The 14,569-nt window shown below is 52.7% G+C and overlaps 1 protein-coding gene across 1 annotated transcript in view; it reads left to right on the top strand.

The window, feature by feature from the left end:
* Positions 1 to 14,147, top strand: part of RHPN1 (rhophilin Rho GTPase binding protein 1) — a 32,811-nt gene extending 18,664 nt beyond the window's left edge. Inside the window, exons 4-15 of the mRNA XM_075141065.1 lie at positions 744 to 819; positions 1,199 to 1,276; positions 2,299 to 2,423; positions 2,737 to 2,903; positions 3,416 to 3,603; positions 3,772 to 3,928; positions 6,005 to 6,124; positions 8,353 to 8,547; positions 8,838 to 8,914; positions 10,143 to 10,289; positions 11,585 to 11,743; positions 12,081 to 14,147. Coding sequence (XP_074997166.1) covers positions 744 to 819; positions 1,199 to 1,276; positions 2,299 to 2,423; positions 2,737 to 2,903; positions 3,416 to 3,603; positions 3,772 to 3,928; positions 6,005 to 6,124; positions 8,353 to 8,547; positions 8,838 to 8,914; positions 10,143 to 10,289; positions 11,585 to 11,743; positions 12,081 to 12,275 — 1,684 coding nt within the window. The 3' untranslated portion in view covers positions 12,276 to 14,147. The remainder of the gene's footprint in view (positions 1 to 743; positions 820 to 1,198; positions 1,277 to 2,298; positions 2,424 to 2,736; positions 2,904 to 3,415; positions 3,604 to 3,771; positions 3,929 to 6,004; positions 6,125 to 8,352; positions 8,548 to 8,837; positions 8,915 to 10,142; positions 10,290 to 11,584; positions 11,744 to 12,080) is intronic.
* Positions 14,148 to 14,569: the final 422 nt, after the last annotated feature.

Here is a 14,569-nt window from a genome sequence, read left to right as displayed (position 1 = left end):
TGCAGGGCTGTAATTTTCTGCATGCTCCAGGGCTCTGCTGCTTATACAGACTATTTCTTTACTTCCTGGCAGCAGAAAATCAATATAGCTGCTAAATCCCCCAAAAGATGGTCCTTCCTGGCTGTCATCCTACAGCGCTTCTTCCTCAGTGCTGCACAACTGCCCGGTTTTAAAGTTAAAACAGAAACCACTCCCCAACTGGGTGTTCCCAGAGTCATCATTATCTTCAGCGTTTTACAATATCGAACGGGCTCTGCGATAAGAGCTATTATTAGACAACTGTTTTTAACAGACGTAGAAAATTTTAATATCAGGCGCAGGGCTGCACCCCAAGCAAGTCCTTATCAGCGCCGAAGACCAGATTAGCACATAGGAGTGGGTGAATCCGTGACCTGTGCTCGCATCACGCCCGGTTCCCAAGGGCTGGTAATTAAAGCAGCTTCATTACTGGAGCCTATTTTGTTGCTATTGTGCTTGTAATGGAGAGAAAAGCAGAAGCCGGAGGAATAAGTGTGATGGTTTCAGGTTATTTTCTGTGCACCCCTCCTCTCGTGCTGCCATTCCCGACATCACGTTGGGAAGAACATCCTTCTGCTGTGCGGAGTCAGGTCCTCTTCTAGCTTTACCTTTAACAGGAGCAGCACAAGCCCAGGGCAAAGAGCTGCTTCATTTTAGTCCCTGACACACAGGGTCTCTCCAAGGCTTTTAAACCAACCACCAAATAGGTTCCTGTCTTCTTCCAGCGAGTCCATCAGCGTCCCCATGATCCCTTTGGGCCTGAAGGAGACGAAGGAGCTGGATTTGCTGGCACCACTGAAGGTGAGCATCAGGGTTTTGCACACTCGATGCGATGTAAGACAATGGAGGGGAGCAACCGTGCACTTGGGGTATGGTTGGGTGCTTTAGAGGACATGCTGCAGCAGCTGCAAAACGTTTTCTATTTTGGAACAGTTGCAAAAAAAATAGGTTTAGGGGGAGGAGCTGGACTTAAAACATGGGAAAGTGAGACATTAGGGTCTGGAGATGATGGAGAGCAAGAGCCAGGCTGGGGAGGAGATGGCTTTCCCTGGCACAGGTTTCCTTGCAGAGAGACCTTGCAAATTGCCTATACAGTATTGCCCAAAGTCACCCTTTAAATCTTGAATATCTATTTCCAAGGGTGACTTAGGGTTTTCTTTTCTCTTGTTTCCCCATCCAGGATCTCATCAGTGAACACTATGGAGAGGAGGGCATCTTGTTTGAAAAGGAAATCAAAGAGTTCATGGAGCTACGGCAGGTGGGTGTCCCTTGAGTTGCAAAGTCTTGCTTTGGCTTGTCCAGAAACGCCCGTTGGAGGTGCCACGTTTTGCTCTGGGATCCCCTCATCCTCTCTCCAAACTGCACTTATCCTTGTGTCTCGGGGTGCAAGATTCGACTTCGGTTCATAGGTTACAAAATATTACAGACTATTCAGTAATTGTTTTCTTTCCCCATCCTTTAACACCCTGCTAACCTAGAACAGAACAGCAATAAAAGTTATAATGCAATCCATTACTGGTTTATGAGTATTAGTTCACCCCCGGCAAGGCTCAACGACTGCTCTTCCTCCAGCTCGTGCTTGGAGAAGAGGAAATATAAAGCAATCTGGTAAGGGTGAATTCTCTCCTCTCTTACGAAACAGCTCTCATAAGTAACTTCAAGTTTTGCCTTGCTGTGAAGCTTTGATCTGGGAGAGAGGAAAGAAAGAGGCTTGCTCAAGCCCTGTTGAAGGGCCTGATCCTGCTCTTCAGGCTGTGGGAGAGGAGCCCTGCAAAGCCAGAAGCTGGGAAAAGCCCCGTGGTTAAAACTAGACATTAGGAGAGCTCTGACCCTCCTCCCTGTGTCAGGTCAAAAGCTCAAGGGCTTTTTTATTAAGATCAAAAAATCCTATTTTTTCCCTAGCGTTTACTTCAGCAGACTTTGCATGAGTTTCCCTCTTAAAAAAAATAATAATCCCAACTTGGTTTAGGCAAGCGTTGCCATCAGCACAGCTCCCAGCCTGGGGGTGCCCAGGATTTGGGTGCCCCAGCACCGAATTGGTGCCCCCCTGACCTCTCCTGTGGCTGAACCTGTGCCGGGGGGCTGCTTCCCGCTGCTGCGCAGCATCTCATCTGCTATTGATCTAACCCTATTGATCATATTGATCTGATCCTACTGATCTCAGGTGGAGTTTCTCCCGCCCCTGGGCTGGCCAGCATATGCAGCTCCATAAATCCATCATTTCCCCTTCTGTTTTCCCCCTTTCTTCCCACCCACGTGTCTCCTCTCCCATCCCCACAGGCGATGCGTACCCCAAGCCGCAATGAAGCTGGGCTCGAGCTCTTGATGGAGTATTACAACCAGCTCTACTTCTTCGACAGCCGTTTCTTCCCTCCCACCAAAAGCCTGGGTGTCTTCTTCCACTGGTTGGTGCAGCTTTCCCCATCCCACCTGGGGCATCGCGAGTGGGGAGGGAGTCGGGACCAAACCTCCACGATGGGATTGCTGCCTCGGCAGCAAAGCCGGGGCTGGTGGATGCGGGGAGCTGGGTTTTCATCTTGCTCTGGGCTTGCTGGGTTGGTTAGGGGAGGTAGGGGAAAGTGTGTGCCCCACAGGGATGAGCCATGATGGGAACCATGGCTGAGAGCCCACGCAGAGCGCTGAAAACCCTCCAGGCTCCTCCTGCATCTGTGGGCGAGGACCCAGGGATGGGCAGCCGTTGACTCTTCCCTTCCCCAGGTACGACTCCCTGACGGGGGTCCCGTCCCACCAGCGAGCGCTGGCCTTCGAGAAGGGCAGCGTGCTCTTCAACATCGGAGCCCTGCACACCCAGATCGGAGCGCGGCAGGACCGTGCATCCCTGCCAGGGCTCAATCAGGCCATTGATGCCTTTCAGAAGGCAGCTGGTACGTGGGTTCCCCCTTTCCCCGGCTCCCCAGGAGCATGCAAGAGCGTGAAGAGGCAAGAGCAGTTGTGCAAAGAGGGATGGGGACAGGGCATCTTCAAGGGACCACAAACCAAGCACAAGTTGGCACCATGCTGCTTCTGTGGGTTATGAAGAGGAGCTGGGATGACCCAGCAGCCACCCAAAGGGCTCTCTTTTGCCGCACGGCAGTAGGGATGTCCCACCTGGGGAGAGGAGAGATGCTAATCTGTCTATGAGCAGCTGGGGAAAAAAGGGACCCTGGGACTGTGGTCACCCAGGGCTTTGGAGAAGAAAGCTGTGGGCACAAGGATGGTTTAGATAGCAAGGGACTCCCAACCTTTTTACCTGCCAATTATGGTGAGATGTTTGATGTGTGAGCTGGGTTGCTAGCTCATCTCCTCCTGTGCTGCTGGTGGGGAAATCTTTGTGGTCCGAAAGTCTGCCCTCCTCCTTACAAGCCCGGTGGCTACCAGGAGCTTCTCCCTCATGCAGGTGCCTTTAACTACTTGAAGGAAAACTTTTCCAACGCTCCCAGCCTGGATATGAGTGCCGCCTCCTTGAACATGCTGGTGCGGCTGATGGTCGCCCAGGTCCAGGAGTGCGTCTTTGAGAAGATGACCTTGCTGCGTGCCCAGCACGACTTCCTCGCCCGGCTGCAGCTCGCCCAGGAGGCGGCAAGGGTGAGCACCTCGGGGAGGAGAGGACTTGGTGGGGCTGTCACCACTGGAGAGGCTCTTTCTGTGGTCGACAGAACCCCCCAGGAGAAGACAGCCTGCTGTTACTGTCTCCTGATGGATGTCCTACATCTCAACCTATGGCTTAGCTGCTTGTCTCTTGATGCTTCACAGGTGGAAGACGTCTACTCACTGGTGCACCAGACGATGACCCAGGCCCACGTGAAGGATTATGTTCCCTTCTCTTGGACCACCATGGTCCATGTCAAGTCGGAGCATTTCAAAGCCCTCTCCCACTACTTCGCTGCCATTGCTCTCTGTGACTGCCCCGGTGAGTGTTATAGCTTTGCCTGCTCAGCCAAATGCTGGCTCCACGTGGTAGCCTGGTGTTTGGGAGGGACTGCAAAAAAAGAGGTGAAGGGAGATATGCACAGGGTAGATGGATACAAAACCTAAAGTTTTTGGGATGCTCTGAGCTGTTGATCTCGCTTATTGACTCAGCGATTCATGCACAGGGCAGATTTCCCCCATATTTCTGGTTTGCTCAGTGCTTGCAAAGTCCTTTCCAGAAGGTGAGCAAAAAGGTGCTGTAGGGATGTCACCTGCTGTCCCCTTTGGGGCTGGGTGGGTAAATGGGGGGCTCAGCTGCCTGCTGACCACACGTGTGCCGGTGTCCTCGGCCGGGCATCCTCCAGAGGCACCCTGGTCCTTGTGGCAGGCCAGCTGGGGGCTTCAAAAAATAAAAAGAAAACCAAAAAAACCGCAGGATATCCCTGGATAAACTCAAATTTAACTGCCAGCCTCGTGGCCAGCTGCCCTGGGCATCCCAGGGTGGCAGGGTGCTGGCAGCAGGGTACGTGTGGCTGTGCCAGAGCCGGGCTGACGCGGCTCCGTCGAGCCATCTGGAGCGTGGACGTAGGATGCGACCTGTGATCTCCATCTGCGCCATCACCGACACCCGTGCAAGCAATTTCGGGTCAGGCAGAGGATCTGGGGGCAGGCAGACGATGCACACTGTGACCTGTGGTGCTGATCCATCACTTGGTGGGGTGGCTTTGGACAGGCTGGGGGACTTCTTGGGGGGATGACTGCTGAAAGCAGTGCTGTGCTGGTGACGGCGATGGCTGCCAGACTGTCCCAGCATCCTCCCCCGCTCCAGAGCCTGCCCAAAATCTTGCTGCCGGGCTTGTGCCGCGTGGGCGTTGCAGAAGCAGGATTGAGCAAGGAGAGCTGCTGGGGCAGAGACGGGAGAGAGTGGGGTACCATGGGGTACCTGGAGCAGCTTAAAGACAGAAACGGCAGAGGTCGGCGATGGGGCTGGATTTGCATGGGGTCACAAGGGACAGGGCAAACCTTTCCCCTAAAATTTTGAGGCTGTTTGCCTGGCCTAATAACCTTAGGTGCTGAGGGAAACGCAAATCTGCAGGAGATGCCTAATTTGGGTGTTTGGGGATTTTTTTGCTCCATCCAGAGCATGCTGTTGAGATCTCACGTGCCCGCTCGCTGCCTCTCCCTGACCCCCTTGTTCAGAATAACAAATCTTTTGCTCCCAAAACCAGCCGGCAATAAACTCCTTATGCTGCGGTTTAATCCCTCAGGGATGCTGACACGGAAAGGGTTAGCATGGGGAGAGCCAGCCCTGGAGCTGCCAGTTCCCAGCCCGCTGGATGCCTGTGCTGGGGGTGCTCACCAGACTTTGAGATCTCCTAACATTCAGACCAGCAAGGCTCCCTGGAGCCCTCTGGGTTCCTTCCTATCGCACCCTGTGCCAGGCAAGGAGGCTGCCATCCAACCCTGAGCTCCCTGGAAGCCAAAAGGGATGAGGAACAGCTTTGGCTGGAAATAAGGGTGTAAAAATCATGCGAACAGAGCCCAGCGCGGTGCTTGGAGTGCTGTGCAAGCTCTATCCATCTCAGTTTCTCCATCGAAGGACCCCCTTGGTTGCACTACAAGCTCTCTGCCCATGCAGGGGTCCCAGGCACAGCTCCCAAATTACACTTTAATCTGCCCAGCTCTTGTGCTTTAATTGTTGTCTGACTTAGATTGGTGTCACTAACCTCCAGGTGGGGAAAACCCAGGGCTCTTGATGTCCAATCCTGCTTCCAGACCGGAGCAAAGGAGGGGAGGAGGCAAAAGAGCCGGATACTTGTGCTGTGCACAGGACAAATCCTGCATTTGGCTTCAAAGCCTTGAATGTGATAACTCATCCCTCTCCCCAGCAGTAATGTCTTGCTGGTTGTTGCAGGCTGTGGTTGGGTGAGAGGAAACTGCTGCTGAAGTTATCAGGGCCACATGAGCATGGATGTGGCTTCCTGGTCCCCTTCTCCCCACCACCGTGGGGGTCCAGGTGGCCGAGCAGCACCCTGACTTCTCTCTAAGCCCATCCCCACCCAATTTTTTCACACAGTGGCATCTGACGCTGAACTGCCGGAGCACGAGAAGGCTTTTATCCAGTTCCACGTCACCATGCCAGAGGGACCGTCGCTCCACGTCCTGCTCCAGGATCCCGAGGAGAGGAGGAAGCTGGGTAAGTGCATCCATGGGGACAAAGTCCCCAGTTCTTGCGATGAAACCTCGATGCATGGGCAGTGAGCCCCATCGTAACCCTACCCAGGTAGGCATGTTCTCCACAATGGAATGTGATGGGCTGTTGGGGGATGTTTCCGTGCAAAGACACCTTATTTTTGTCTTTCTTTGAAAAGAACCTCTCCTGGGAAGGCAGGAAAGCGTCACAGTTCCCTATTAGGGTGTTGAGGACCAACTCATGGTACTTGCACCAACCTGCCCAGCCGAGTTTGACAGTAAAACCTCGAACACTGGAGCCAGGTAACGTCACCCAACGCAGCATGGAGAAATCTGTAGGAACACAGAGATCCTGGAAGCTTCTTGGCTTGGGCTTGCTGCTGACTTGGCATGATGACAAGAAGACACAGCAGATGCCAGGGGGTGGCTTTTTTAGCTGCAACAAAATGCTTGGGAGACGAGAGCTTCCTCCCATGCGGATTTTCAGCTTCAGGGGAAAAACGGAGCGTTGCTTATTCAGCTGAAGTCATGTTTTTGCAGCCCCGCTGCGATAAGAGCAAGCTCAGCACCCTGATTTTGGGGTGTCGTCTCCTGTTTGCCTCCTCCATGATCTGCCTCCTCGTGCTCTTTCCCCTCATTGCACACGTGTGAAAGGAGACAGGTCCCACTAGGAATGAGTTTGTCACGTTGCCGGCCCCAGCGAAGTCCTCCCGGCTACTCGGCCAGATTTCACTGTTGGGGATGGGAGGTGGACAACGTGCATGAGGAGACTCCTTAAGTAAACCCCAAAACCAGAGCATTATGGTAACACCACCCTCAGCTGCTGTCATCTGATTTCCCAATTTGCATCAACCCAGCTTCCAGCTTTGCCTGCTCTTCTTGGGGGGAATGGGCTCTGTTCAGCGTCTGCTGGTAAAAAATGAATGTGCAGATGCCAGCCTCAGCTCTGGTTTTGGTTTACAGGAAGGGAAGAAACTTGCAGCATTAAAACCAACTCCCTGAAAGGATTTTTTTTTTTCTTCCCCCCTTCCCTTGTCTCCTAGTCTTATAACATTATGTTTTATCAGACATGGTATATTCCACCATCTTCAGTAGAGTGGAGCCAAAAGCTTGCCCAACTTCCATGCTTGACCTCTATTCCCAGTGATCTCTTGAAAATAGCAGGAGTTGATGATATTCAATCAAACGTAGTTGCTTTCTTGACCATGGATGGGGCTGGCGGTGGGTGCTTTGATAAAGTATGATTGATTGTATTTGATAAAATTATTCTGAAGAGTTTCTTCCCCTGTGGTTTCCATCCAACTTCAATATATTTCCTCGATTGTGACTTCTTGCGGGGAAAAGCAGAGGTTTTCAGGCCACTGGCTGTGGTCCTCATAAGTCTGAAGCAAAATCCAACCATCTCCCTGGGTTATGTTGCCACCATGTGTCCTAAAACTGGAAATGCTACAGGCACACGTGTTTCTATGATACGTGTGTGTACATATATATATATATATAGCTTTTTCGGTACTTCAGCGTTGGATACGGGTATCTTGGTTGCAGTCTCTTGCAAAGGAGATGTTTGCATTCATACCTATGGGTCATCGTGATTTCATCTCTTCTGGCCATTTTTCGGCCGCTCCGTTTTCACGAGGATGGAAACACATTGAAGGCAAGTTGAGAGGAGCAAAGCAAGTGCAGATGCCGAAGAGGGCGGAAAGCAGGACCTGCAGGGCAGGGAGAAGGCTTTGCTTAGCCTAGAAAAGAGGATGATGTGTTGCATCTTCCCGAAGCTAAAAGGCTGTCGGGGCTTGATTGTCCTCCATGTCCCCTCCCCGGGGGATGCAAGGCGATGGAGAGAAGTTAATTTGCGGAGGAGATTGAGGTTAAGCGTTAGGAGGGACTTCAGGGGCGTTGCAACGTGGTGGCGGCTCCTTCGCCGGCGGTTTTTGGGAACATCTGCCAGCTCTGCCACCGGCGCCAGGGGAGTGAAGTAGGTCACCCTTCAAGGTCCCTTCCCAGCCCTACATCGGGGGCTCGAGCTGACGGCTGGGACCTACTCTATTTAGCGCACGTTGAACGCCTGGCAGGCTGCGAACGTGACTGGGCTGTCCCTGAGTCACGTCGGGTGACACAGCCGCGGAGGCTGCTGTCATCCGTGGGCAGCCGAGCGAGCGGAGAGGGAACGGCGGCGGTGGCGGCGGGGCTGCTCCGCTCCGCTCGGGCTGCGATCTCTCTGCTCCCTTGCAGGCAAAGCTCATCTGAAGAAAGCCATCATGAAGCACGAGGAAGCTATGAGGATCCACGGCTTGTGCAAGATCCTGCGGAAGATGGATATCCTCCAGGAGGTCCTCTCCTTCGCCCACAAACGCTCGCTGAGCAAATATTCGGAAATCGACCACGAGGAGGACTTCTTTGAAACAGGAGATGCCCCGGACATTCACCGTAAGTGGATTTTTGGGGGTGCAGCTGGGGAGGGGATTTGTAACAGGTTACATGGGGTGGGAAAACTCCACGGTGAGTTTGTGGCATGTCGCCGTGCACCAGAGCTCCCTGCACGGCGGTGGAGCATCACGGGTGGGAGTGGGAGCTCCAGGCTGCATGTCTGGCAGCTGCCTGAGCAGGTCCCAGCTTTTATGGGTCACACCATCCCTTCTCGGGGAGCACAATGTAGAGGCAGCAGCTGCTGCAACTACCTGAGCCCCGTGTATGTGCTTTTCTCTCCCTACCACTAGCCAAAACGCACCAGAAACCAGAGATAAAATCCCCCAACTTCTCCCAGGTGAAGGTGACCGACCTCTTCCACAGGCTGGTACGTACGGCTACGGGATGGAGGTTGCCCCATGGGAGCAGACATCTCCTCCTCCTCCCCTGCATGCTCTGCTTGCCTGGTTTCCTTCCTCCCCGCAGCCTCTTCTCCCTCTCCCGGTGCAGCCATTGCACTCACGGGCGGATTTCTAAGGAGGACGAGCTGCCTCCTCACAAGCAGGGACCCGTGCAGGAGGAGGGGTGGGAGGGCATAGATCTGTCTCTGCAAGACCTAAATGGGTCGCAAAGCTCCTCCGCTGCATGGGGGAGCGGGCACAGGCATTTTGTGTGGGCTTTATCTGAGAAGAACTGAAGGCACCCTTTAGAGGAAGCTTTTTGGGGGAGCAGAGCAGGATGGTGCCAGCTGGGAGGCACCTGGAAAATCCTACTGGACCTTTATCCCTACCCTCTTTAGGCTTACAGGGTCCTGGGGAGTAGAGCTGAGCTTTGGGGCTGCTGTAGGACCTGGCTGTGCTGTCACCATACCCCAGGCACCCAGGGAAAGGTTGGGCGTCATCTCTGCTTTTGAACAGCCCCAGGGCAGGCAGGTATATCCTCCTCCTGTGGAAATAGAAAGGTAGGAAAAAGACAGGAAAATAGGAAAGATTGGGGGGGGAAATCTGACTCTGAAGAGGTGACCTGTCCCGCTGCCTTGCACCCTGCTGCTGGACCACCCCAGCCGGGCTGCATGCCCCAGAGCCAGGCAGCGGTAAAAAACCTCAACCCCCATCGTTCCTCCTTGGGTGATGAGGTTTTTTTCCTAAAGTGGAATTTAGGAGCTCTGCCCACTGGAGCTTTCTGTTTCATTTGCTCCAGGATTATAGTGTCTAAACTGATGCCAGCTCGCTGACTGTGCCGAGACCTCCTCCTCCTGCCTTGCAGGAGCAGGGCAGTGCCGGGAGGATGTCCAAACCTAAGCTATGGGCAGAGGGTTGGACTGGAGACCTCCTGAAGTCCTTCCCAACCCACACGAGACTGCTGCTGCTCATAAAGCCAATGTCTGACATGGGCTTTTAAGCACCTCTAGCTTTATAGTGCATAAATCTGCATTTTTGGGCGTGCAGGCAGGGTAAAACACCGGGCAGGCTCAAAATCACATCCTTAAAGAAATGAGAAAGACAGGCTTTCTTGCTCTGCCTCCTCCCCATCAGTGGGTGTTTTGCAAGGTTGCACATCCCGAGGGAGTTGTTCTTGCACTGAAAGGTGCTTTCCGTGTTTCTACCTTACCCCAGGGACCCCTTTCGGTTTTCTCGGCCAAAAACAAGTGGTACCCGGCACGGAGAGTCCACCTGATGAGAGGAGAGAATGGTTTTGGGTTCACACTGCGAGGAGACTCCCCCGTCCTCATTGCTGGTGTCATCCCGGGGGGCTGCGCTGCTGTGAGTACCCCAGGTTCTTGCTGTCCCCGTGGGGATGCTGGAAGTGACGTGTCAGGGGTTGGCTCGAGGGGTACCAGCTGGTTTTAGGTCTTAACACTCCGTTAGTAACTGCATTGGTGTGCTCAGGTGGACACTCATCCCTGCCAGATCTCAGCCCGGGGCTTGCGAATAGGTGTCACGAAAGAATTGAGGTTTTTGGTTTTTTTCAGGAGACAGCTAAGGAAAAAATATGGAGGTTAGCTCAGTTTTTAACTGCTGACAGCCTCTCTTTGGCAAGCACCCAGCTCCCTTCTCGCCCATTTTGGGACGTGACCGTGGATGGAACAAGATGGCAAGTCTGAAACGCGAGTTATCTCAGTGAAAACTTACTGTATGGGCTTTCTGATGTATCAGGGGCAACTTGGTTTTCCAGCAGAAGCTTGCTGGAGCATCCTGGTGGGACGCCCGAAAGGTCTCCCCCTTCCCTCAGCGCTGTTCATCATCAACCCTGCCGTCCAGCACCCATCATCTCTGTAACAACACGCTCCTTAGCAGCAGGATCGCATCCCTTTTGGGGAGACTAAAATCTTCTTAAAGACCGTATATGGTCCATATCTGGACCACAGTTGCATCCCCAGGGCTACTAAGATTCATTGCACTCAGCTGGGGTGGGATTGGTCTCCAGATAGACACCGAAATGTGGGTGTCCCTGTGTGGACAAGTTCTAAACTTCCATTGCAGCTGGTCCGGCGTGTCCTGGCTGGGTTGCTCCTAGCTCTGATGCTGTCCCCGCAGCCCCGAGCTGGCACATGCTTTTCTTCAAGCATGTCAAGAGCCTTGTTGATGCCTTGATGGATGAAGGGTGTGCAAAGAACCTTGCTGAGCCTGCTCTGTTTTCTCAAGGATCAAGGCTTGCAGGCAATAGTTTTTATATTTTTTTTTTTTTCTGGAGACCTGCAGCGTTTAACCTTTATCGAAGAGTCAGAGCTGGATGCACTTTTTGCAAGGCTGCAAAAAGTCACGAGGCTGGGAGTTTATAGCACGCTGGATGTCAAGCGTGTCCATCACCGGCAGCTGCAAAAGAGGTCCTTAGTCTGTAGAGCATCCCACTTTTGTGTGCATGCTGCAAAGCAGATGTAAAATCTTTAGGATGATGAAGGCATCGGCTGCCTTATGCTGTAGGTGGAGGCTGGACCTCAACCCTCCCTGTGGCCCCTGTTTCCACAGGATTGGGACCTGTGGGGTGGAAACCAAGCAGATTTTGTGCAGCAGCATTCATGAGCTCAAACATGTGCATCTTCTTTCTTCCCCCGCAGGAAGCTGGGCTGAAGGAGGGAGACTACATCATCTCGGTGAACGGCAAGGACTGCAAGTGGTCCAAGCACGCTGAGGTGGTGCAGCTGCTGAAGAGCACTGGGGAGGAGGGAGTGGAGATCAGCGTGATAACCCTGCAGGGCTCAGAGGCACCAAAAGCCGTAAGTCACGTCCCAAGCCTTAGGTGGGACACTGCAGGTCTTGCGGGGGCAGAGACTGGCTGTGGTCTGCTTAAACGAGGCTCTGCGCTGTCTCTGGCGTGGCAGGTTTGTTTGCAGCTGTCTTAGCAAATGTGAAGCAGGATTTCCAGGGATGGAAAGCTTTGCTTTTTCTCTGTTAGCCTCAAGCCAAGCACCGAAGCAGGTGGCTTCATGGGGAGCAGAGGTTCCCCAGTGTCCTGCTCCCAGGATGGAGGTGCAGGGCTGAAGCCAGGCACCACATTTGCAACTCAGGTGCTGCCCTGGCTTCACGTCCCTCTCCATTCCCCTTCCCAACCAGGCAGACAAGAAGGCAGCAGCGATGTCCTCGGGCAGCGGGATGTTGAAGAGCAACAAGGAGAACAGCCGAAAGAGCCTGATGAACAGCAAGAGTGCCAGCACGCTGCTGGTCTGGAGCAAGAAGAGCAAGCGGAGCAAGAAGAGCACCTACGGCGTCCCCTTCACCGCGGTGGGAGACAACGAGGCCATGTACTGAAGCGGCCACTGGGCTAGGTCGTGTTCCGTGAGCTCCGGGGCTGGCTGCCCGTGAATCCTTGCAAGCACCGGTGGCCTGTCTGGGCTGTGCTGGTGTCGGTGCTGCAAGGACCCCCCGCCCCGGGGACGTGCTGCTGGTCGGATCCTCTCCAAAGAGGCGAGCGATGCACAGCACCGGACTCCTCCAGCTCCTGCGTTAAACGATCCTCGGCTAAACGATATGGGGAAACACTGATTTATTCTTAATTTTTAATTTTTTTTTTTTTTTTTTTTTTTTTTGCTCTTAAGGGGTCGGGGGGAGCTGTGCTTCGGTATAAAGCAGGGACTGGTTTGTGTCTTCTGCTCAGTGCGAGGAGCAGTCAAACCAAGCCCCAGCCATTAAAGCAAAAGCTGTAACCTTCTTTAGCGTCTCCTAGGCTTTCTCTGCAAGGTAGAAGATGGCACCACGGCCGCCGCTCGCCGAGAGTTGCCGGCAGAGCCAAATGGTTCAGCAGCTCCAGCTGGAGGTCACCTTCAACTCCCCTTTTTCGGGAGAGGGGATAGCGTGGGCATCGATGACTCGTGGTGATCCCATCATGGGGTCTGGCGCAGACCTGCCCAGGCAGCACTGGGCTGTGCATCTCTGCCACGGTACCAGTTATGAAGATGTCCCAGTGAAATGGGTTGAAGTTAGGATGGGTTTGACCAATTTTTTAGTACTTTTTGGTTTTTTTTTTTTTTTTAATGGACACCTAGGTTGGCCCAGCAAATACAACCCAGCTGCACAGCCTGCTCCTTTGGAAGAAAAGGGAAAGACTTAACGTGCATTTGTTGTCTCACTTTTTTAATCAGTAGAGGTGGATTGCCCTAAATATGTGAGTAGATTAATAGCTAAGAGCCTTGTTTTTTTCTTGGTATGAGATTAAAATTCCAGGAAGATAGCTCCTCCAGATTATTAAACTACTAAATTTGTGCTAGTATTGGATCTTGCACACGTTGCTAATACCCTAACACTGTGCTGTCAGCATTCGTACCAGAGCTGGGCTGATGGATACATACATCTTGGTAATTGTACTGGAAATGCTGGGAGACTCCGAATATACGCTTAGATATATTGGCAAAATTTTCTCAATCCCATTTCTGCCTTGTGCATTATTTTTCTGAAGGCTAAAGAGCTGTCTGGTCTTCAGTGCTTGGATGATCTTGGTAGGTATAAAATACCCTTCAGAGATGCAATTGTATTTTTGTACTTTTTAAGTCGTGACAAATTTGTAGCGGTAGTTTAATGAAGTGAACGCGCGCTGGCAGCGGGATATCGTCGCGAGAGCATCTCCCCGGGGTTGTACCGTGACTTCTTCTAGGTGGCTCAGTGCCCACGTGCCAAGCTTTCAGCCCCAGTTTTATTTAAGGAGAACTAAAGGAGGGCTTCTAACTCTGCGTTATTGACCAAGAGGCCTCTCCGTAGACTGAGACATCATCAGACCGGATTACAGATCCGGCTGCCACCACGAGGCCATCTGGTGCAGTCAGCTTTTCTACGTAATCTTGCCAGCTGCTTGGCGCGGGAGTTGGTAAGGAAGGGGGTAGGTTCACAGAAAAGGCCACCTTGCCGTTAAAGCATCCCGGCACCATCTTCCCCCGATCCTAAATGTGTTGCCGACACGGATGTCTCCGAGGTGGAGATGTATTTATTTAGAAGAAGCACGCACAAGCGGCGAGCCTGCGCATCGCATTTCCACCCGCACCACCCAACTCCTCTGTTGGCAGAGGGGTTGCGTTTTGTGCGAGTGGGATGATTTCCCTAACACCGGTGGTTTTGGTTTGGTTTGGTTTTTTTTTTTAATTTGTACGTGGACTCTCACCTTTTGTGGATTAAAAAGCACTGATTTGAAAACACTTCGTAGCGCATCTCTGTTGCAAATTGCAGGTGGACTGGGTGCACCGAGCACGAGAGGAACAAAGCCCCAGCTTGGGCTTGTAAATGGGTTGCTTTGGGGTGATTTTTACATAAATCTGGAGCCGTTGGGGTTGGGAGAGATCATTTGGCTCTAGTACAACCTAATCCAAGGCAAACTGAGCTCCTAAGCATCCAAATCAGCCCGACAGCCCTTGGTGAGCCATCATCTCCATCTCTAGTGTGGTGTAATGGGAGCTGGTGGCTTTGTTGCTTGAGTTATTTCAAGGAAGTAACACGGGATGTGGAGAGCGGGGCTCAGGCTGGATCCCGTTGGGGCTTTTCTCCTGGATAAAAAAGGAAATCGTTCAAGAAAATCATCTTTGCTTCACACAGCATGTTTTGATCTGGTGTTGGGTTTC

The sequence above is a fragment of the Calonectris borealis genome, chromosome 2 (assembly GCF_964195595.1).
Source record: "Calonectris borealis chromosome 2, bCalBor7.hap1.2, whole genome shotgun sequence".
In the NCBI taxonomy this organism is placed as follows: Eukaryota; Metazoa; Chordata; class Aves; order Procellariiformes; family Procellariidae; genus Calonectris; species Calonectris borealis.
Note: the sequence above shows the minus strand (reverse complement) of the source record. Positions and strands in the feature narration are given on the sequence as shown.